Source organism: Hyaena hyaena, unplaced genomic scaffold (assembly GCF_003009895.1).
Source record: "Hyaena hyaena isolate Hyena2069 unplaced genomic scaffold, ASM300989v1 scaffold_754, whole genome shotgun sequence".
Taxonomy (NCBI): domain Eukaryota; kingdom Metazoa; phylum Chordata; class Mammalia; order Carnivora; family Hyaenidae; genus Hyaena; species Hyaena hyaena.
In genome coordinates this window covers 933,570-957,786 of record NW_024081381.1, presented here as the reverse complement: position 1 = coordinate 957,786, position 24,217 = coordinate 933,570, and the positions used below count along the sequence as shown (strand labels likewise).

The following is a 24,217-nucleotide window of genomic DNA, read 5'->3' as shown; positions in this document are numbered from 1 at the left end:
AATGTGTTTTTTCTCCTTTAATATGCTAATGAAGTAACTTATACTGATTGAGTTTGAATGCTAAACCACATTGCAGTTTTAGAATAAATCCAACTTGGCTATATTATACTTTTTAAATATATCGGACATAGGCAGTGCTATAGACTGAATAACCATGTCCCCTCACAAGTCATATGTTGAAACTTAATCCCCAATGTGATATTATTAGGAGGTGGGGAGGGTCTTTGGGAGGTGATCAGATCATGAAAGGTGAAGCCCTCAGGAATGGGATGAGTGCCCTTATAAAAGAGACCCCAGAGGGCAGCCTTGCCCCTTCACTATGTGAGGACACCACTAGAAGGCAGCCATCTATGAACCAGGAAGTTGGTCCTCACCAGACACCAACTCTGCAGGTGCTTTGATCTTCAACTTCCCAGCCTCCAGAACTGTAATAAATGTTGTTTTCTAGCCACCTAGTCTACACTATGTTGTCACAGTGGCCTAAACAGACTAAGACGGGCAGTTACTCAAAGTATGTGTATATTTTCTTGATATTTGTAATATTTTTTTTTCACTCATCAAGTTTTAGTATCAAGGTTGTATCAGCTCCATAAAACGTATTAGAAATGCTCCCTCTTTCTGCCCTCCGAAATTGCTTTTGCAAAATCAAAATTATTTGTTCCTTGAGTATTTTACCAGTGAAGCCATCTGGGCCCAGAGTTTCCATGTGAGATTTTGGGCTATAGATTCTGTTACCTTTAGTGATCATAGGACTGCTCAACTTTCCCTTTATTGAGACAATTTTGGCAAGTTACATGTCTGTAGTAATTTGAGTGATTTTCCCATTTTATCTACTTTCTTAATCCAGTTGGCATAAAGTTGCCTTTTTGGACATTGAGCAAATTATCACATCAATGTAAGACTATGAACCCATAGTCTGGAATTTGATATTTGACCAAGTCATAATATCCTCATTGAAACGCAGGTGAAAAAAGGGGGTGTTGAATTTGTTTTCAGTAGCTATTTTCCACTTCCAGACCTCTGCAATGCTATTCATTCTGACTGGACTTCCCTTTTTACCCCTTCACTACCTGGTGGATTCCTTCTCATATTTTAATTCACTTCAGGCACCATACCCTCCAAAAAAGGTTTCCAGAATCCCCACAATGGGCTGAACATCTGTTCTGGGGCCCCCATCACTGCAAATGCACCAACCACACTGCAATAAAATCCTTTCTCTGTATCTGTCTCCCTCACTAGACTGTGAGATCCTTTCTCTGTGTCCTCAGAGCAGAGAAAAGGTGGTCAGTCAACATCAGTGAACTGAACTGAGCCTGTGACCACTGAATGGCCAACTAAGTTCTCTAGCCAGGTTTCTGTATTTGCCCACATAGGTTTATTTGTTCCTTTATTTATTTCATTTAGTGGATATGTACTGAATAACTTCCATGTGCCAGGCACTATTCTAGAATAGTGGCCAATGAGGAAAGAGGAAAACTGGGCAAGTGTGCTGTCCTGGAAACCAAGAAGGCTTTCAAGGTTGAGGGGATGACCAGCTGTGCTAAATGCTGCCAATAGGTCAAGTAAGATGAAGTCTGGGATGTGGCCACTGATATACCAATGTGAATATCACCAGTGACTTCAGCAACTTTTGCTGACGTGGTCAGGCAAGCAACCTGATTGGGGTTATTTCAGAAAAGCACCAGGGCCCTGGAAGAGAACTGAAGAAAGCTGGTATAAATTTTCGCTATGAGGGGAAGTAAATAAATATATGGTGTGTCATTTTGCTATGCAGAGATTTTTATTTGCATGCGGTAAATATATCTAGTCTTTCTGTCAAAGGTTCTGAGTTTCCTGTTTTGAGTTAGAAATGCAAGGTCTGTGGACAGCAACTCCAGTATTAATTCTTCACAGCACATTAACTCCTCTGTCCTTTCTGAGACCTTCCCAATCTTGGGGGTGGGGTGGGAAAGGGGTCTCACTCCTGGTGTCAAAGGCTGTTTTTTTTTTCTGGTAACCTCAAAACTTTGTGGCTGATTCACAACCGGTATCCCCACATCTATAGCGGACCACATCCACCACTGCAGCCACGTGTTTGACACCAAACCCTCATATGGCAACCACTCTTCCTCCCTCCCTGGCAGAATATGGAAAAGACCAAAGGACCTTCCACCGCCCCCCCCCCCAAAGACCACCAGACCACACGGAGAAGGCCCATGAGGTGAGGTGACACATATCCTCAAGGGCACATTGAAGCAGCAGCAGCAGGCATAACCACACGCTCCCCGCCCCGGCCCTCCCACAGAACACGACCGTCCTGTATGCTCAGGCCCAAACAGGAGAACATGACACAGAAAGACACATCATTTCTCATAGAGCTCTATTGTGGCATATAATAATAGGTACTCTATATAAATTAAATTAAAAATAAAGCTCCAGCAGGTTGCACAGGTTGGCTGTTAATAAATATATCTCTGGGTAATTGTGCCCCAAGACCAGCTCATGACCACTCTCCCTCATCCAGAGAATTATACAAAAATAAATACAGGCTTGGGGGAGGGAGGGCGGAGGGAGGACATGCCCAGTTCCTTTCTGAAAGTCATCCCACACCATCCACCATGCCCTGTTCCCCTCCTCAGGGAGCCCTATGCTGACAAGACCTCGGGGATAGGAAGGTCTCTCTCCAGTCGAGCATCCTCAGAAGCAAAAGATCTCTCACTACACAGGCCACATGTCCCATCTGAAGCCCCTAGGGGTGGTGCAGGGACTGCCTCTCCCCAGATCCCAGAGAGAGGGAAGCCTGCTATTGCTGCTCTCTAAAAGCAGCTCCTACGAGAACCAGGCCAGAGAGAGGCACAGCACAAGCACCAGGAGAGACATACCACTGTTCAGAGCCACAGGGACGACCACCAATCCAGCCAGGACCCCCAGAGTCTGGGTCAAGGGACCCCAGAGCTGGGGAGGCAATACACACACACATTCTGCAGGGGCTGCTAAGGTGGGAGACCTCTTTGGGGGCTCAAGGCTTGGGCCTGAACCCTCTTCATCCTGGGAGCTCACATGGGGCCTGGCCAGGCTGGAAGGACAGACTTCAGTCCCCGAAAGACCAAGAAGGGTGAGACTTTGCCCCCGTAGGGCTGGAGCAACTGGCTCCTTGCCAGATATAGGAACCAAGCTGTCTGACCACTCAGTGGTAAACTCCTTCCGGCCTTCTTCCCCCGCCAGGGACCTGGTCACTCCAGCTGTCACCTTATTCATGTGCAAAGAATCAGTGTCCTTGTACAACCCCTTTTCTGGAGCCCCAGAAAACTGACCCTCTGTACCTAGAACCACGGGGCTGTCACATTCCGAGCGCTCTGCCCACGGGAGCCACACATCTCCCATAGTGGCTACCACAGAATGGGCCCCAGAGAGGATTTCCGGAGGCGATTCCTTGGGGGTATCCCCTTCTGGACTGGAGGGTATAATGGAGAGCCCCTCTTCACCCTCCCCCTCCTCATCAGGGTCCTCAGTGTCCTTGATAAGCTCTACACCACGCCCCAGACGCGCATAGTGCAGTGTGATCTCCTCAGCCAGGGCACTGTTCAGAGCCCGCTCAGGGCCAGGCCACTTTAAGATCAGGTCCCGGTCCGTGAGTATGCCCAGGGGATGGCTAGGGGACACCCCCCCATCTGTGGGGCCCTCCCCACCACCTCCTATCCCACCTGCAGCCACGGCAGCCCGCAGGCGGCTCAGGTGAGACAGGTAGAGCTGCTCCAGCTCCTGGTCAATGGTGTCCTCGCCAAGCAGCTCCTCCAACCCACTCACGACCTCCAGACCCCCAGGGGGTTCATCCATAATAGCCCCCACCATGTAGTCCTTTCGGCCCCCTCCATTCTCGCTTGATACTTCCCACATGGCCTCCACCTGTTGCTGGCTGGGTTCCAGGAGAGGCCCAGCTGCCCCCTCACTTGCATCGGGCCCCGAGGCCTGGTCCCTGGGGGAGCCACCCAGGCCAGAGTGAGAGGAAGAGGGGAGAATCCTGATGACCGGTGCCTGGGGGATCTCTGTGAAAGCCACGGGCGGATTGCTTCTGGGGATGTCACCTTCCTCTGGGGGTTTGCCAGTCACTGTAACTTCAGGAACCTAGAGCCATTGGGTGGGGGGGGCAAGGTGGGAGGGGAAAGAAAGGGGAAGGAAAGAGGTACAGGAGGGGTTGGGACAAGCAGAGACAGTGAGAGCTGGTGACAGCCCACACCCAGCCCCACAGGTGTTTCCAAATAAATACTCCTTAAAGAGTCCTCTATAATTCTCCAAACTCAAAAACCTAAGTCATCTGTATTAAAATAACACAATCAAATGGAGTGAAAAGGGACTTCTTGCAGATTGTAAAGCTAAGGAATTCAGTGGGCACCAATATTTGGTGAATGGCTCTCAGTAAATACTGTTGGTTTGTGTCCAAAACATATACAGAATATCCATATGAGTTCAAGTGTTTTCTCTTTTAAAGCAAATTTATTTCGAGGCACCTGGGAGGCTCAGTCGGTTAAGTGTCCAACTTCGGCTCAGGTCATGATCTTGTGGTTTGTGGATTTGAGTCCCACAATGGGCTCTATGCTGACAGGTCAGAGCCTGGAACCTGTTTTGGATTCTGTGTCTCCCTCTCTGCCCCTCCCCTCACTCGCACTCTGTCTCTCTCTGTCTCTCAAAGCCGAATAAATGTTTAAAAAAATTAAAACAAATTTATTTTGACAAGGCCTAGAAACAATGACCAATCTAGCAGCAACAAAAACATCTAGCACCCAGATCTTGATTTCTAAATGCCATTCTCCACTAAAAAGAACCAGAGCTTTTTTAAAAAAATAAATGGCTGCTTCCAGGTTTCAGGCAGGGAAAGCCCAAGATGAGTCTAGGACATATTGTCATTCCACTGTGTGAGGAAGTATTCAAAGGATAGGGAGTGGGTTCACAAGGAATCTGGAACCAATGTAAGTAAGTTCACACTGACCAGAAATAGTTCAATTCAAGCATCAAAACAAATAAATGCAATGTATTAAAATTTATCAAATATGTTTAAAATTCATGAGTTAATAATACACCAAAACCAAAAATCCTTTAATTGATCACCCTTGGAAAAGTTCATTTCTTCTGAAAACTGGTAAATAAGAGGGAAAAAGTGAAGTATTTATACAGCTTTTTCAGTACAAACTATATACCCTCAAGGTAGCCAAATGGCTGATACAAGAAAGTTTTATTTTAGAGAAGACTTCCAATTAATAAATGAAATGGAATAAGAGAATTAAATAGGGCCAATTCTAGTTAAATGAGTTTAATAATAATAGATTGTATTTAATAAATCAATTGAACAAAATTGATAGTTAAATACATTAATTCAATTTAATAGAGCACATCAATTAAATGGAATTAATATATTAATAAATAGAGTAAGAAAGGTGTTTCCACATGGATACAGTCATCCAAAACCAGACTGTGGGAAACTCTAAAGGACAAACAAGGTTTCTCCAACAAACAAATTCCCAGAAAAGTGGGGGAGATTTAAAAATCTAAAAAGACCCATCAAGGGGCGCCTGGGTGGCTTAGTCGGTTAAGCGTCCGACTTTCGCTTAGGTCATGATCTCGTGGTTCGTGGGTTCGAGCCCCGCGTCGGGCTCTGTGCTGACTGCCAGCTCAGAGCCTGGAGCCTGTTTCAGAGTCAGAGTCTGACTCCCTCTCTCTCTGACCCTCCCCTGCTCACGCTGTCTCTCTCTCTCTCTCTCTCTCCTAGAAATAAATAAAACATTAAAAAAAAAAAAAAGACCCATCAACTAAATGCAATGTGTTGACCTGGTTTGAGTCCTACAACACCTATGAGATAAGGAAATTTGAACGCTGATTAAATATTTCATGACATGAAGGACTGACTGTTAATTTCCCGAGGCATGATATTGCAGCAGATGCACGCGCGCGTGTGTTTTGATGAGTGTTTAATTTTCTGAGATACAAACTGAAGTTCTTATGGATGAGATAATGCCTGGAGTTTTTCCAAAATAATTCCATAGGAAATGGGGGAGGGGGGAGTAAGGAAAAAGTAGGTATCTGACAAGTGCTGAAATTTGTTGAACCTGGGTGATGGGCCTATGTGAGTTCATTATACTAGCCTCTTTACTTCTGTGTGTTTGAAAATCTTTGTACTAAAAAGTTAAAACACACACCCACACCCACGCGCGCGCGCGCACACACACACACAGTAACCTACATCTCCAGAATCTCTCTCTCTATATCCCTGCCAGCACTGCTCACCTGGACCACTGCGGTAGCCTCCCCCTCAGAGTCCCCTGTTCCTGCCCCCGCCCCCACAGCCTATTTTCTTCACAGCAGCCAGAGGGAGCCTGTTAAATCCTGTCAGATCACGGCCCTCCTCTGCTCATGACCCTTCCGTGGCTCCCCTGCCACTCAGAGTAAAAGCCAGAGTTCACTCCGTGGCCCACAAAACCCTACACAATCTGTACCCTACCCCCTGTCTGACCTCACTCCCTGCTGCTCCCACAACCCCCCACCCCCCACCCCCGGCCACTGCTCCTCACTATTCCTCACATACAATCATCATGGCCTTGCCGGGGGACTTTGCACCTGCCCGGGATGTTCTTCCCCTAATTATCCATGTGGCTCACTCTCACCTTCTCCAGATCTTTGCTCAAAACTCACTTACCACTAAGGCCTCCCCTGGCCACTGGATCTAAACTCACAAGACTTCCCTCCACTCCTGTGTGTGTGTGGCTGTGTCTCACCCGTGCACATGTGCACATTATCACCCCCCCCACACACACATTCTACATCCCTTTATTTTTTTTTTTTCCTTAGCACTCATCATCATCTAAAATACCATATAATTTAGGGTGCCTGGGTGGCTCAGTCAGTTGAGCATCTGACTCCTGATTTTGGCTCAGGTCATGATCCCAGGGTCATGGGATCCAGTCCCATATCGGGCTCCATGTTGAGCATGGAGCCTGCTTAAGATTCTCTCTCTCTCTCCCTCTGGCCCTCTCCTCCACTCTCACTTTCTCTCTAAAATAATTTTTTAAAAACTTCCTAAAAATAAAATAAAATATCATATATTTTAGCTATTATTTTGTTTTGTCATGTCTCACTCCACTAAAATGCAAGTAAGCCCCATGAAGACAGCATTTTTGGTCACTACCATATTCCCAGTGTCCATAACTGCTTGGCAAAGAGCAAGCAGTCACTAAATATTTGCTAAATTAACAAATGACCTTTCTATAACCTCAGGTGAATAACTGCACTCTACTTTTCTTCTACCATCAGGTTCTGATTTGCAGGGGGGCCTCCCTCAGACCTAGGGTAGACCTGGAGCAAGTCAGCCCCCACCACCCAGTCTCCCATTGGGCTGTCCATCCAGAAGCTGAAGTGTCATCTGAGGCCTACTTACCTGAAGTGTCATCTGAGGCCATGGACGGAGAGGGGTGGGGGCCACCAGGGGACCCACTGATTCCTGGACATCAGGGTGTTCTGTTAGAGATAGGAGAAGAGCAGCATTGGAGTGAAGCAGGTGTCCAAGCAGGCCCAATTTAGTTAAGAAAAATCTGCTCTTTTGGCCACTTGGCAGCTTTGCCCCTGAAGCTTTCTATGCTAGTCTAAGGCAGAGAGAATCTCTTAATTTGTAAGAAAGAAAACAGGGAGAAAGAAAGAAATGGTAGGGGTGCCTGGGTGGCTCAGTTGGTTAAGTGTCTGACTTTGGCTCAGGTCATGATCTCATGGCCTGTGGGTTTGAGCCCCACATCAGGCTCTGTGCTGACAGCTCGGAGCCTGGAGCCCACTTTGGAATCTGTGTCTCCCTTGCTCTCTGGCCCTCCCCGGCTTGTGCGCTCTCTCGCTCTCTCTCTCTCATTCTCTCTCTCAAAAAATAAACATTTAAAATATTTTTTTTCAAAAAGAAAGAAATGGTAAATATAAGCCCAAACCCCCACAGCCTGCCAATTGCTTACCCACAGTGGAGAGGTTATCATCGGTGTTCTTCATCCTCAGCTCTTCCTCATTAGGCCTGTGGGACAAAAGGGAGAATGCATAGATCTGATGTCCCCAGAGGCCAGTTCTGCTACCCACTGGCACCTTCTGAGCCTCTGTGGTGGCCCATCCTCACATGACAGTGGTTGTTTTCCCTTCTGCTGCCTCTTTTTATCCCCTGATTAGAAAAGCCCTACACGCTCACTGTAGAAATTTTATGAAACACAGAAAAGCAGAAAGAATCAGTGAAAGAGTCACACATCAGCCAAAGGCAACCGCAATTACCATTTTGGAAAATTTCATTGCAAAGATTCAACAAAATCACTTAGATTCTGAAGACATAATTTCACAGCTGGCTTTGTCCATTTAACCATAAGAAGCATCACTAATACACTTTTGCAAACATTTGAAATGGCTGTTTACCATCATATAGGCTCACCATAATGTATGTACCCATTCCCATCCTACTGAGCAGCTAGCTTGTTTCCTTCATTCTGCTCTCACAAAGCAGGCTCCAGCAGACATTGTTGGGCATAGCTTTATGAACATGCTGGATCGTTGCTGTGGGGTATACTCCCAGTTGTAGAGGAAGCCACTTTTTCCAAGAAAGGGCAGATGAAGACTGTAGGACTCGGAAAGCAGCAGAGGGGAGTATGGAAGCGACTGGAGAACAGGAAGGAGGTCAGCAGAAAAAGGAAATAACTCAGGCTTCACAAAGGCCCGGGTCCCTCCACCAACCCTCCACCCATCATCATGTCAGCCTCGCAAGCCACTCAACCTCTTGGAGCCTCACCCTCCTCACCTTAAAACAGAGCACAGGAGAGCCAGGATGTGCACACCAAGCACAGTAAAGGCAAGAGAAATGAAGACATTGAGCCAGACACCAGGGCCTGGTGCAGAGCAGGGGTGGATCAACTGTAGATACTTATTAGTATTGGTCCTCCTCCACCAGGCAAGTCAGACCCCGAGGTTTAAGTGGCATAAGCCAAGTGTATTTCATCCAGCCTCTGCCAGGGGGGCAGGTCACAGGGATCATGGAGACATCACTGTTCTCGTTCTCAGAAACGAGTATCGAATGTTTACAGATTAAGGTAAATGAGAGGGAAGCATTAACAAAAACATGTGCAGGGACAGAGAGGAGCTGAGGCAATGGCTCAGACCTTTTTCTTTTAAAAGGTAATATGATGATGTTGACATTTCTGCAGATGGTTGCAACTTTTTGAAAACACACAGTGACCTCACAGAAACTCAGTACCACTAGTTGACCTGAATATAATACTTACTTTGATGTGAGGCACTGTTCTGTGCACTTCACATATGTTAATTTAATCCTCATAGCAATCCTATGAGGTAGGTACTTTTAATCCTCTGAAGTAGGCGGTATTGTCTTCACCTCACAGATAAAGCAGAAGCCGAGTAAATTGCTCAAGGTCATGCTGCAAGGATTGAAACCTAAGCCTTCCAGCTCCTATGTCTAAATATGTGCTCTCAATAGACAAACTGCTACTTCCTGGACAAGGGAAACTGGGGTCTTACCCCAACGCCATCTCTGATCCTCTCCAGAAGTAGACAGGCAGGGGGTAGCAATAATAGACAAGATCTCTTCCTCTTCTTTCATTCAGGTTTTCCTTTGGACCTGTCCTTTGCCCATATAGTCATTCCCAGTTTCCATGCCATCTTGGGACATGTGGCTAGGAGACCACCAGACACAAAAGTGACTGCAAGATCCCTCAGGGAAGAAATCTGAACCAGGTACACGGACCTAGAGTCTGGAAACTCCAAAAGGAACTGTCTTTCTCCATGGGCTAGGGCTCATGCATCTCCCCAAAGCCATTTTAATCTGAATACTACAAGGCCCTGGAGTGAGTGACTCCAGAAGCCCAGCCATCAACACCTGAGCATCATGGATAAGAGAGGAAGATTTGGAACAAACCAGCTTGGTCCTGCAGCAGTCCCCCTCAGTAAGTTTAAAATCCACGTCTTTGGACTTGTGGCCCAACACGATTTCTACTGACTTCTTCTGCTGGCGTCATCCTTCATTAGAGAAAATGTCATCTTCCTAGGATCTTCTAAAGCAAGCCTCTTAAAGAAGACCCACAGACAGACAGAAGGGCAGCTCTCCCTCCCAGGGGCAGGACCAGGCAAGCCATCCCCTGTCATCTGGCCCAGTGCTGACATGCACAGCAACCAGGCTTCTGAACACCACTCCAGAGTCCTAGATGTATGGGAGAGAGAAAAGCGGGAGGAAAAGAAAGAACTCCACAGTTCAGTTGAAGGAAAGAGAGTGAGAAGAAAAACAAACACAAAACAAATCCCTCAGCCCCCAGAGCATCTCTTCTGCAGCTGAGGAGCATGAGAAGAGGGGAAACATCCAAAAATCAGGTCAAGCAATTCAGCTGATCCCAAGATCCACAAAGTCAGCAGAAGTACATAGGTCACTCTCCCTACCTCTGAAGTCAGAGAGATGAAAGCAGAAGGCACAAGCTTTTATTGTTCATCTCCTCCAACGTGGGCCCTTTTCATTGATACACCAAGTCATTTGAAAACCTTCACATCTATCCTTCAAAGCAACACCCTTCCCTTTTTACAAATGCGGAAACTGAGGCTCAAGGAACCATGTCTCTACACCCACTAACTACATGCCACGCTGATAACAATCCAAAGAGGGCTCCATTTTGAAGAAGGTGTTTGAAACTGTGGGCTGAAACACAAAAAAAGGGGGGGGGAACCTAAATATCTTTCAACTGTCTTTCACAGTAAACATTCAGGGGCAGCTATGACTTTAATCAAAAGGAGGATAGTAAGAGAAATGGAGTACAAGTATGTACTGACTCACTGATCAGTAACAGAGAAGAGGGCTTCTTAGAAAAATGGGGAGGGAGGAGATTAAGAACAAAACTGTACCTTCAGGGTGCTTGCTAATTTTCGAGAAGGAAACCTGCTCTTTTGGCACCAGCTCCACAAATGCCACGTGGTACCTTCTCAAGGGCAGTGGGCAGTCATGGGCCGAGGACAGGCCTGGGAACCCCTTGGGATGCATCCTTTGGGTGTTCTTGAGAACTAGTCAAGACAGCGCAGCCTAGATGAGGTCACACCGGGCCTGTGCGCCAGTCTCCTGGGCATGAAAATTCCTCCTGACATCAGGAAACTTGGTGGCTCACCTTAGATGGCACCCGCAGAGACCAGAAGGTGAGATTTCAGAAAGAGGTGCCGTTGGCCCCAGCCTGGGCCAGCCAAGACAGAACCAAAAAAGAGTGCATCACCAGAACCAGAGAGCAGGGGAGGGCTGACAACCCCCAATAGAGAGGAGCAAAGCAGACTTTCAGAGCACTCACATCCCTGCCAGCACCGCCCAAGTCCTCTGTGAGCATCCCCAGCGCTGTTTTCAAAGAACTTGGCCAGCCCAAAGTGGGTCATGCACTGACACCCAGAGGGAAAGTCAGCAGACCCCAGCTCCCATGCAGTCAACTAGAAGAGAACGCTGACTCTCCAGGGGTCGGGTGGCTTCAGAAACTTGCCCCATGATACTTGGAATCCCGGTTCCCCCAAGCCATCTGCTTTCTGAAAAGAACAGGGTTTGAAGTGGCTGTGAAAGCCACTACGTTAAGTGGGGCACCGCTCTGCCTCCCCCAGCCACACTGTGTGTCGATGTCAACCCTGGGACTTAATGGCCCATCCAGCAGGGTGGAGGGAGGAGAGCAGTTTATCCATGCTATGAGCTTCTTTTACAGCAGTGACTTTATTCATTTGGCCATGACCCACAGTAGAAATACATTTTACATCGTAACCCAGCAACACTCATACATGTGTGAATATACATACTTATACAGAACTGAAAAACAGTTGTTCTTTGAATGAAATAACACTTACCTTCACTACATGTTGTGATGCACAATGATTATTTCCTATGCTAGTTCTTTTTCTTTAATATTTGTTGGAACCCAGGAAATGAATTTCGCATCTTGGTAAGGGGTCAGGACATGTAATTTTGAATAGCCTCAGCTCTGCCACCTACCAGCTGTGTGACCTGGAGCAAGTTATGTAACTTCTCTATGCCTCAGTTTCCTTATCTGTGATGAAGCTATAATGGTAATACCTACCTCTGAGGGCTGTTGGGTGGATTGAGAAAATAGTGGGAAATCGCCTATGAAGTGCTAACAAACAGTAATCCCCTCCAAATTCCCATCGAGGGAAACTGAGGCTCTGAAAAGGAAAGCAACTTGCCCAGCAATGCCCGGCTGGTAAGACGCATCACCTGGCCTGGTACGGCAGTTAAGAACTGGGGAACTAGAATGGGACCACCCTTGCTCAGATCCCAGCTCTGCCTCTTCCATAGCATGTAGCCTCAGTCCACTTCCCTAACCATGATGGTCTACCAATTTCCTGTGGAGTCAAGGAGGATCACTTTCTCATTAAAACCTCACTTTCCAAAAAAATAAAATTAAAATAAAAATTAAAAAAAAATAAAACCTCACTTTCCAGACAACTAAGATGGCCCTTGGCCTGTCCTGTTTCAACTGTGATTGTTCTGGTTTACCCTAAGACTACCAAATCAGATAGCAAGTTGGGCCCCTATCCATTCAGCAATGGGGGACCTAAAAATCATTGAGGTCTCACTGTGCATCAGCCCAGTGACAGACCCTGGAGACACAATGGTGAGCACACTCAACTGAGAAGCTTACAATACCGTGTAGAGGAAGACATTTAAAAAAATAACTCACACTCATTCTTTCAACAAACATTTATTGAGCGCCTTTAAGTGCCAGGCACCGTGGCAGGCCCTGCAGGAATACAGTGGCAAACAAAAGCAGACCATGTCCCTACCCCTCACGGAGCTTACAGTCTAAGAGGGCAGAGAGGGTCGTCCGGTAATCCCCTAATGAAGGTCTAACTACAAACTGAGGTCAGTGCCTTCAGCAAAGGAAGAATGCCCTAGAACAAAGGGCCCTGGCCTAGACTCCAGGGTCAGGATGGGCTTCGGATGCTTAGAAGGAAGATAAGCAAGGGAGGGGTAGGGGAGAGGCCGCTCAGGAACACCATTGGGGAGGTGATGGATTCAATCTCCAACAAGCGAGGCACTTCTGGGACATCAGCCAAGTAGAGACACAGAGTTTGGCTATGTGAGGCTGAAGGAAAGAGCAAGGAGAAGGGCTAGACAGTTAAGAGGAAAAGCAGCAGAGCATGGTACGAAGGCAAGGGAAGACAGTGCTTTAAGTAGGAGTGCTCAATCACTTCAAGAAGAAAGTCAAAAACCACCTATGGAATCTGAAAGATGAGGGGGCCTGAAGCAAATGGAGAACATAGGCAATTCTTTAGAGGGGAGTCAGCAATGAAGGTGAGGGAGGTGATTAGGTGATGGCTGGGAGTAGCAGGGTCAGTGGTGGGGTGAAAAGACAAGTTTTTAGGACAGAGCCACTGGCACATATAAAGGCCGAGACAGAGGATCAGTGAGGGTGGTGAAAAGCTCCCAGGAGAGAAAGGGTCAGGTTCTGGAGCAAGTGGCAGAAGAAAGAAGCCAGGGCACAAGTCAGGGACCTGGTCTGAGGGGAGGAAAATGGTACCCTCCTCCCCTGTAACACAAGGGAGGGAACTTAGTTTGCAGGCTTTGGGGGCTGCAAGTTGTGGGGAGTTCCATTCTCATGGCCTCATTTTGTTTCTTGAAGCAGGAAGTAAAGTCTGAAGGTTAAGAACATTTGAAAGAGTCACATCAAGGAGGAGACAAGAATGGATCAGAAAAATATAATAGGACTGCCAGGCAAGGTGGGAAATGATCCAAAACTGTTAGCAACACATATCTGTTCTGCCATGTGACATTCTCCAGCCAGACTTGCCTGGCTGGCTGATCCGCGCTATGACAACATTGGGGCCTGAGGAGGTTGGGATGGACAGGCTTCCCAGAAGTGCTCTTAGAACTGAAGGATCCAAACGAGGAGACTACAAGGAACACAGGACCAACATTCCTGGTGATGGAAATGGCATGGGCAAAGGCCCTGAGGCAGGAAGGGGGCAAGGCACCTTGTTAAGACCGCAGTTACAGGACCTCAGAAGGCAGAAGCCGGTGTGACTAGTAGAGGCAGAGGCCAGATTTAGGAACAGGGCATGGGGTACTTGAAAGTCATGCTATCTTGGTCTTTATTTTTAAGAGGACTAGGACACCTCCTAAGGGTGCTAAGTCAAGGCAGACCAGGAGGGCTCCTCTTGACCCAGCCCTAGGACTCTGGGAGCCTCAGTTTGTTCATCCAGGAGAAAGGGGTAAAAACAGTCTCTCTCCCAGGGAAATGTTGAAAGGATTAGATGAGGACTGTGCATGCAAACCCTCAGCAAAATGCCCAACACAGAGCAGGGGCTCCGCCAAGACTCACAAAAGCCCTCGGTACCTGCCTCTCCCACCCAGTTCTACCATAAACCCTTTGACATCTTAGTGTCAGTCTGCAACTTTTTCCCTGTTTGAACCTAGCACTGTGCCCAGCACATAGTAGGCCCTCAACAAATGCTTGTTGATGGATCATCTCCAAGCCAAAGAGTTATCAAAAGCCTGGTCCAGCGATCCAGGGAATGCAGCCATTTCAGTCTCTGAGCTGTATTCCAGTATCCCAGTGGCTACCAGAGACTTCCCGTGTCCCGTGCTCACACCTCTGAACTAGGAGCCCCTGCCACGGGGCTCCCGCATGTTAAGCCTATCCCCTGAGATCGTTTCCCAAGAGGACTGGGTCGCAAGAGGGGGGGCAGCTGTTCTTCAACAGCACTCCATGTCACCAGCAGCACACGGCTTTTAAAATGATAATAAGTTGAAATGTACTCGCCAAGGAAGCCACCGACCTACAAAGAAAATCTTACCGCTGATCTTGCAATGAGCAGCAACCTCCCCTTTGCAAGAGCTGAGATCAAAAGATAAAGAAGCTATCCAAAAGCCATCTGCCCACTTAAAATAATATCACAAGTCATGTTAGGAACCACAGACCTGGGGCCAGATACCAAAACAATTGTCTGAACGGGCTGCTTCAATTTCTCCTTAAAACCACCCATGTATTTTAAAAGAAAAACACCCTCCCCACCCACCTTGGCCCTGTGAGCTTTTGATTTCTCTGTTCTCTTCCTTTTACACACTAAGATGACCAAACTCTGTTACTCAAACTGCCGCATCTTACAGACAGGGCTCCCATGACAGCCACCTGAGAAGACAACTTAGGAAATGACAGAAATGAAGGCAATTCTGGGGCACTGCAACCACTTGAAACCTTGATCTGGGTAATCGCTACACAAGAGCATCATGTAAAAATCCTCTGAACCCTACACTTAAGAGCAGTATACCTTGTATAGGTATGCCTCAAAAAAGCAAAGAGACAGAGACAAAGAGAGAAAGAAAGACAGAGACAGAGAGACAGAGGCAGAGACAGAGAAAAGATAAAAGGAAGGCGTGAGCTGCCAGGAATACCAGGAGTGAAATGCATAATTTTCCCTGAACCCGGTCAGACCTTCCAGGATAGCAGGAAAAAAAAAATGTCCCTAGTATGTCCTCCCTGGTCCTGTCACTCACTAGCTGAGTGGACTTGAGCAAACTAGCTCACCTCCCTGAACTACCTCAGTCTCCTCCTTTCTTAAACATGCATATCAGAGGACCTATACCACACAGCATGCACAGCAGGGCTCAGGAGAGAACAGACTTGAAGCTCTCAGCGCAGAGATCAGTAAATGCTGGCCACTATTATCCTTCACAGCTACCCTCCCGCTTCAGTACCTTGCCCATGTTCACTGCATCCAATCCACCCAAAGTGACTGTCATTCCCCTTTAGCAGATGAGAAAACTGAGGCTTACAGATGAAGAAACTGAGGCAAGGCCACACAGCAGGTAATGGGCAGAGAAGCATTTGGGAGGGGTATCCAATGAATGGCATGTGTGATTCCCTAAATACAAATATAAACACTAGATAACACTTTCTGGCATGACTATGAGCCAGGTTTGGTTCTGAGGGCTTTTACTCATCTCCTGTGAAGTAGGTGTTATAATAATCTGTTTTCCAGATGAGGGTATTGAGGCACAGTGCAGTCAAATGAGTTAGCCAAGCTCACAAAGCCAATAGATGGCAAGGCTGCAATTTGAACTGAGGCACTCTGATGTCAGAATCCACTCTCTTAACACTGAAGAAAGGCATGCTGCCCGCCCCTTTTAAACTAAATCACAGGTTACTGTGGAGTTCACAAGTCAGTAAGTGGGTGCTTGCCTGCTTGCTCACATACCCAGACACATCTGCCCACCAGCCCCGAGCTAGACCTTTCTGAACCACTCACTCAGCCTAAGGCCTTGCCAGGAAGACAAACATCTTGCTGCAGCCAGAGGCTTCTGATCAAGCATATACAAGGTCCAAAACACATTTTCCCGTCCCCATTTCCAGTCCTCCAAGAAGCAGGGAAACGTATGCACTTCCCACACATGCACAGAGACTACTTATCCCAGGCTAGACTTAGGTGACTCCCCCCTCAAAACAATCAGGCCTAGCTGCTACCCTCAAAGAACTCTTAGCTTGATTGAAAAAACCTAGCCTCCTATCAGGGCCTCCTGGGATTAACTGGTTCCTTCTCCCAGGCTCTGAACGGCCACAGGCAAAAACAAAGCACAAGAGCTTCAAATCCAAGCCCATATGGTTCTGCCTCTGCCAGAGCCACTACTTCCCTGGGAGAGCATGTACTCAGCCCCTCAATCCTGCAGAAAGCCTCACACTAGATTAGAACATTAACAGTATCTAGATGCACAGGATTCCGGGTCGGCCATGGTGGAACTGGAAAAGCCAGGCACCATCACTTCCTCAACCAGTTTCTCCCTCTGGATCCCCTGGTTTGCTGCTCTGCCAAATGGGGATCAGATTCCCTGTCCCCACTGGCAAAGCCCTTGGTCCACACTACTGTCACTGAAGTTCTGTCCACTCCCGCACATTGCTCATCATTCACACCAAGCTCATTCTCACCTCAGGACCTTTGTACTCACTCTTCCCTCTGCCTGGGAACACCCTTGCTACCATGTGTACATAACCACTCCTCTTTTATCATTCAGGACTCAGTTGAAATGGCACCTCCTCAGAAAAGTCCTCCCTGTTCCATTTTCTACAAACTTGCTCCCCCCACCCATTATCTATGCATGACTCTTGTTATGATCATCCAAGACTCACCTCCTTAAAAGGCCTTCCCTGAACACTTTAAATCAGCTATTCCCTCCAAACTATCCCGTTTTTTCACTTTCCTCTCAGCAACTAATCTTATACCTATTTATCTTATCTGCTGGCAGGTTTGTTTGTTTGTTTGTTTGTTTGTTTTTCCAAACCTTCTACGATAGGAGCCTGTATGATCCTTGAGGGCAGGGAAGAGGTCTGTCTGATTCTGGGCTTTACAGTGGAATTCAATAAATGAATGAATGAAACCCCAGTAATTAAAACAGCCTAGCACATGTTTGGCCTCTATTACTCTTTGACTAACTGAATGCGCCCTCCTCCCTGTCCTGGAGAGCAGGCCTGCGGGGTTCCTGGGTCGGGATACTTGTCCTCCATCCTAGACACTGCCCTGTGTTGGCGGAGGTGGCGCTGGCAGACATTACCTGCGCCTCACCGGCTTCATGCAGCTCTTCAGCTGCCTGGCCTCAGCCTCCACGGGACCCTGGCACTCGGGCTGTGGCTCCAGCTGCTGCAGCTGCTGCTGCTGGGGCAGCCCTTCAGCATCAGTGGGTGTGGGAGCGGGTGCGATCCGGAGCAGGACTGTGTAGTTGCGGCCGTGGTTGTTGGCCCAGAAAGTGCCCTCGGGGGTCTCATAGCGCACCACGAAGTCCAGGCGCGCCCCATCGCCCGCGCCCTCAGCAAAGGGCAGCTGAAAGGCAAAGCGGTCGGTGCGGCCGCCGTCGTCGGGCGAGGAGGCGGACGCCTGGCCAGGGCCCAAGCCCAGGCCCAGGCCGGGATCCAGGATGGGATCTCCTGCTCCTGGTGCTCCCGCTCCTGCCCCCGGTGGGCTGCGCGGGACGTAGCGCGCTGGGTGGTCGCAGAAGGAAGCCCAGCCGTCGTGTGAGGCCCGCACGTGCACCGCCTTCTCAAAGGAGCGGTTCAGCACGCGTACCAACCCGCGCAGCACAGGCGGGCGTCCCCCGGGCACCCACACCCCGGCACCCCCGGGGACCGCTCCAGGAGGCGGCAGCAGCGCCTCCAGCTCCACCATGGCGCGCCCCAAGCGCTCCAGACGGCCAGGCGCGGGCGGCAGCGAAAATGTGGGCACCAGGTAAAAACCCCTGCCAGCGGGGACGGGGCACAGCGGCGAGGGCTCAGGGCAAGCCTCCTCTTCCTCCTCCCCTTCATCCCCATCCTCGCCATCGTCGTCCTCGTCAGCCCCGCCGCCGTCGCCATCTTGCCCGGCCGCCGCCGCCATCTTGCCCGCCCCGGGCCCGCCCCACGGCCGGTAGCGGCGCAGCTGCGCCAGCGGCAGCCCCAGGGCCTCGTCGGCGAACAGCACTCTCCGCGGGGCCACCGCTGCCTCAACAGAGGTGCGGGGCTCGCCCACGGCCGGCGAGGGGGGCGCAGGATGCCGCAGCGGGGGCTCCACAGGGGCCGGGCGCGCCATACCGGCGGCGGCGGCGGCACCGACGGCACCGGTGGCGGGACCGGCGGGGGCAGGGCCTGGAGGGGCGGGCAGCCAATGGGAAGGCCAGCGCGGGGGGGGGTACGGCTCACGGGGGGCGTAGGCGGTGAGATGGAGACAGGTATAGCAGAGAACCAATGGGGAGCCGCGCACGGATGACGTACAGTGACTCAAGTGCAGGAGAAGCACGTAGCCAATGAGGATGCCCGAGAGTGGGCGGTGCAGGAGGCGGGATGACCGGGAAATCAATGGGAAGGGGTCTAAATGGGGGTGGTGCGGGGCCTGGGATAAAAAGAGCAAAAGTAGGATAGCTAGTGGGGGAGCGGGAGCGGCATGTGGGCAACGGGGAAGATGGAATAACAACAGGCGATGGGGACAGTAGGGAGCGAACGGAGAGGCCCGAAAAGTAGGAAATCCCTTGGTTGCGTAGGCGGTGGGACGCGATGATAGAAACTGCGAATAGCCAATGGGGAGCTACGCGTCGGTTGCGTATAGGAGATGACGTTAAGATAATAGCTACAGCGAGCCAATGGGGAGTCTTGTGAGCTTGCACTATGCCTTCAGGAGGCGGTGCCAGGGCTGAACTAGGCTAGAAAGAGACCAAGGGACGGTGTTAGAGCGGCCTCGGAGGCGGGACTGGAGGGGCAGGTCCAATGGGAGTAGACCATGGAGGCGGGAGCCAGGAAGAGAGAGTTGGCAGATAACCAATGAGGGATCAGAATGAAGGCAGTTGAGCCCTCAAAGGGCAGTGCTAGCACGAAATAAGCCAATGTCAAGGCTAGAAAGTGTAGCGGGAAGGCTGGACTCAGAGGCGGAACGAGAAAGAGCAGAGCCAACCGGAATGTTGTAGGTTGTGTGAAGGAGGGCATGAACAACCAATAACAAGGAGGCCAGAGGAGGGGATGGTGTGTAGACAGACTGGGGTGTCTTGGGCCGCACAGCCGTAGGATGCACGCAGCCATTAGGGAGAGCATTGATCTTGTGGTTGGATTTACTTTCTCTTTAGCCCTTCGTGACTTCTGATTTCCCCGGGGCTGTGAATGCCCTAGACTGCTCCCAAGTGTGAGGTCTAAGGAAGCAAAATGGACTCAGCTGTCACAGTTATTGGGTCTCCCCTGCCCACCTCGGAACCTTTGCTTGAGCAGTGACACTAGCCAAGAATGTCCTTGATTGTCACCCTCGGCATTCTCCAGGACTTGGCACTATTGTTGAAAGAATGGCCAAATGAGAAGTTGACTTTTTCTGGAAAATGAGCTTTTTCTAACTTGAGCTCAGCAAAACACTGAGCCTGACTGTATGCCACCAGGAGTTGGTTGGATGTGTTGGCAGACATCAACTAATGTAATTACGAACCAAAGTCCCGTCTTTCTTGTCCCACTCGCACTCCATGGGCTTGCTTCCCTCTTTCTGTCCTCCATCTCTGCTCCTGCTGTTCCCTCTCCCACGAGCGCTGCTCCTCCTGCTTCCTCATCCTTTCCATTCTCTCTTTAAGGTCCTGCCTCCCATAGGAACTGAAATGTAGCATTTGCCCACTGAGCATGGCCATTCATACATCCCCCCTCCATCCTTGGAGGGTTTTCTGAACACCTATTGTATGCAAGGTTCTAACTCACAGCATCCCTAGGAAAGAAGAGATTCCCCCCCCCCGTCACATCCCCCTCCTTAAGTCTCAGTGTTCAGGGTGAGGTCATGGGTTAGGAAGGAATATATTCAGTTGCAAGTAACAGGAAAAAAAATCACAAAAGAATAGGGGCTTACACAAGATAGAATTTTTTTTCCTGACTTCTTGTTAAGGTATTACCTGTGTCCTGGTCTGGGCCCAGGACTCTCGTCCTTCAACAAATTCTGTTAGCCCTCCATTCAAAATATTTCCCAAATCCACCCTCTCCTTACCCTCTCCACTGCCAGCACCATCATCAGTCACTGGGCTACTACAGTAGCCTCCTCGTCTCTGGTGCCTCTGCTTCCACCTTCATTCCTACAGTCTGTTCTACACTCAGCAGTCAGAGAGATCCTGTTAAATCCTAAAGCAGTTGATGTCTCTACTGTACTCCTAACCCTTCTGTGGCCTGCTCCTTACTCAGAGTAAAAGCCAAAGCCCTTACCATGAGCTACAAGGTCCTGCATGGTCTAACCCCCAAGTCCCCTCTCTGACCATACCTCCTTCCCCTCTTCCTCTTGCTCACACCACTCTAACCACACCAACCATCTTCCTAAACATGGAGCAAATCACACACTCCCACCTCAGGGCCTTTGAGCTGGCTGTTTCCTTTGGAGTCACTCAGATGTCTGTATGGCTTCATTCCTCACCTCCTTCAAGTCTTTGTCAAAGGCCGCCCCTTCTCTGGGGACTTTCACGGATGTGTCTGTGTAACCCTATGTACTCTCCCCGAGAAGCCTTCCACACGAGGGGCACCTGGGTGGCTCAGTCAGGTGAGCATCTGACTCTTGATTTCAGCTCAGGTCATGATCCCAGGGTTGTGGGACTGAACCCCACGTTGGGCTCTGCATTGAGTGCGGAGCCTGCTTAAGATCCTTTCTCTCTCTCCTTCTGCCCCTCTCCCCTGCTCGATTGCTCACTCTCTCTAGTATATGTGCTGCCGAAGCGAGCACACTCGCTCTCTCTAAAAAAAAAATAATTTTTTTTTTTAAAAAGAAGTCTTCCACACAAGAGGATGTAGTCCAGTACAGAGAGGAGGTGGTGACCTCTGCCTGCCCCTCTCTGCCCAGCTGACCCCCCCAGCCCTCACTCTGCAATGGTCCTGGCTCTCAGCAGCAGCAGCATCACCCCTCCCACACCCCCAGCCCCACTCAAGCGGCCTCCTGGAACTCTGGACCACCACCCTCACTCAACTACCCCTATTTCTCTGGGCACTCGTCTCACGGAGCGAGTGACAATAAAGGACAGATGGCCTAGGGAGGGTATCAGGAGGATGCAGCCCATACCTCTGGCGCTGTAAAAGAAAACCAGCCCTGTCTCTCAAGAGGGGACAGGTCCTGGGGCAAGGAATGAGGCCTTGGCCTCTAGAAATGGCCTAGTTTATAGTTATACAGGGAGTATAAAGAATGTTGAGACCCAAGTCCATGAGGAACAAGGGGTCATTAGCCTTGGGAACATCCCTAAAGTCAGCTCCCCAGGACTCCTTCCTGATGAACAAGCTCCTCACACCGTTTTGCTCCCAGCCACATGCCACACCTGTTAAGCCCCTGCTGTACATGAAGTCCCTGCAGGCTCCAACCTGAGGACCTCATTCCACTTTGGTGCCTCCCCTGGCTGCCCTATGCACACAGGACACCTTTGGGCCTCAGATGTGTCCCACCAACTCAGAAGCCTCAACCAGTGAAAAGTCTTGTTTTGAACTAATGGTAGGGAGGGTTGGTTGGTTTTTTTTTTTTTTTTTTTTTTTTGTTAATTGTTGTTGGCTGATTTTTTTAGGTCTCTTTTTTTTCTATTCACCTTTTTTTTTTTTTTTTCTTTTCTTATCTTCACACAGCCAGGCCATCAGGCCCCCTTTGGGCTTTTCTAGAAAGGTGAGTCTGAGTTAAGGAAAGAGGCTCTCCTTTTTTTTTTTTTCAGGACTTGGGAGGTGGAGGGAGGGGAGAAAAAAGGTGAAGGGGCGAAGGAGTGGGTCTCAGCCACTGGGTTTGTATCATGTGAATAAAAAGCGGTTTCCAATTTCTCTTCCCCAGGCCCGAAACCAGTCTTGCAGAGGAGTTGGAGTACACGTTGGATGACAACCCTGGGCCATGCAGGGCACTGAGGAACCGGGGACTGGGAGCCTCAACCACAACCTATCAGAAGTCCCTGGAGCTTGGTCTCCTCTGTTGACCATTGGTTAGAGGGGGTCACTGCTGAAGTAAGGAAATGCAGCCACCAATTCTTGGACAACCGTAAAACCTCACAAGCTTCAAGCCCCCAGAAGAATCTCCAAATCTCAGAGCTTCTCTGTCATTGCGCCCTAGAATTTAAAACCCAAGACTATTGGGCTTGAGGAAACCTTAGGGTTGTTAAGCCCAACAGCAAAGAAAGCAGAGCCCCCACTTGCCAGGTTCTATCATCTTGAGCAAGTTGTTCAACTACTCAGCGCCTCTGTTTTCCCATCTGTAGGACGGCCATGATGACAAGACGGACCGCAACAGGCTGCAGTGAGGACTGAATGTGATCATTTGTGAGACTCAGTCAATACTATGTCTGGCACCTAGAAAACTGGAGATTAGTGTCAGCTATGGGGATGACGGTGGAAATCTGGAATCTTAAAACCTTGGAAGCTAGGATTTGTCGAAGTAGAAAATCGCAAAGGCTGAGAGTCTCAGAAGCATCAGGTCATGGTGTCCCTGACCACGAGGCCGTTGGGGTCCCAGGGGGTCTCTGGCCTTCATGAGGATGGATGCATTAACACCAAGGGCCTCGTCAGGACCTTCCCTGTAGGATACTCTCCAGGTCAGAGCTCTCAGGCCCTACGACATGGTGAGGCGAGAAGACTTTTCTCCCTTTCCTCACTCACTGATGCTAAATGGATTCTGGGAGCCAGTGATTCTCAGACTTTTCGATTCTGTGAATTGTTGGGGAGGGGGGTAGAGAGGGACTCCCTGCATTTTTCTCCATGAAATAACTTCCATGCCCCTCACCCTCTGTGGGAAGATGGGATGCAGAGCTTCCCTTCCCTGGGCAGTAAGAGCAGTGATGACCAATTCTCCCTAAGAGGAAACTGAGGCATAGAGCAAGGCAAAGCCTCTGGAAAACCAGTCCTATTCAGATTCTTTCCCTGGTGTTTCCCATCCCATCACACACATAGAGTGATGTCTCTGCCTGCTTGGGACGCCTCCGTGATTTGTTTGAGTTTTTTTCCCTTATATTTTTTTTCTAACTCTACACACTTTTGTTTAAAAAACTGTGGTTTCTCATGAGCCCTGTTATCTCATTGATACCTCTCACCTCTGTGGTGAGGGGAAGAAATCATATTTTCAGATGACTCGTAAAGGGCAAAGAAAAAACCCAAAATTTCAAAATTTCCGTTTAAGTCTCATAATCAAGAAGAGGAGAAACAGAGCGAGAGAGAGAGAGAGCAAGAGAGAGAAAAAAACTATGAGAACCCCCCCCACCCCGTGATTATCAGCACACACACTCATCGAAAAAAAAAATTGGATTATTAGAAGAGAGAGGTCTGTGGCTTCCACACCGTGGTTTTTCTTCTCGGTATAAAAGCAAAGTTGTTTTTGATATGTGACAGTTTCCCACAAGCCTGGCTGATCCTTTTCTGTGAGTCCACTTCACCAAGGTGAGTGTCCCTGCTCTCCCCCATCAGATGCAGGCCCAGCGGAGGAGATGGCAGAGAGGTAGGCACTGGGTGGGGGGGCACGGGAAGGGGCCCTCCGGTACCGTCAAGACACATACAACTACTGCAATTCCAGTCAGGTAAGATATTTTTTACAATAATAATAGTAATAATAAATGCCAGAAGACTGGCAAAGTACTTAATCATTGGGTGGGTAGAGGCAAAGATAAATAAATTGATTGATATGTAGATGGGCAGGATTTTAAAAATATGCCAACTGCCCGTCTTTATGAATTTCTGAGCCTTGAACAACCTGAAACACTGCCCAGGTGTAACTGGAAATTTCAGCT

General features: G+C 49.1%; 1 protein-coding gene across 1 annotated transcript; it reads right to left on the bottom strand.

The window, feature by feature from the left end:
- Positions 1 to 2,363: 2,363 nt before the first annotated feature.
- On the bottom strand, positions 2,364 to 18,573 carry PPP1R3F (protein phosphatase 1 regulatory subunit 3F). Its single transcript, XM_039218235.1, has 4 exons — positions 17,567 to 18,573; positions 7,962 to 8,017; positions 7,406 to 7,485; positions 2,364 to 4,104 (listed from the first exon to the last, which is right to left on the bottom strand). The coding sequence occupies exons 1-4, from the start codon at positions 18,571 to 18,573 to the stop codon at positions 2,809 to 2,811; spliced, it is 2,439 nt and encodes an 812-aa protein (XP_039074166.1). The 3' UTR covers positions 2,364 to 2,808.
- Between the last annotated feature and the right edge of the window lie 5,644 nt (positions 18,574 to 24,217).

What these genes read in the sequence shown, in the direction of transcription:
- PPP1R3F (XM_039218235.1), bottom strand. Translation starts at nt 18,573, where the DNA reads ATGGCGCGCCCGGCCCCTGTGGAGCCCCCGCTGCGGCATCCTGCGCCC. An exon ending in TGATAACCTCTCCACTGTGG is followed by an intron (nt 7,486 to 7,961) that starts GTAAGCAATTGG and finishes TATCTCTAACAG; the next exon opens with AACACCCTGATGTCCAGGAA. An exon ending in GGCCTCAGATGACACTTCAG is followed by an intron (nt 4,105 to 7,405) that starts GTAAGTAGGCCT and finishes CAATGGCTCTAG; the next exon opens with GTTCCTGAAGTTACAGTGAC.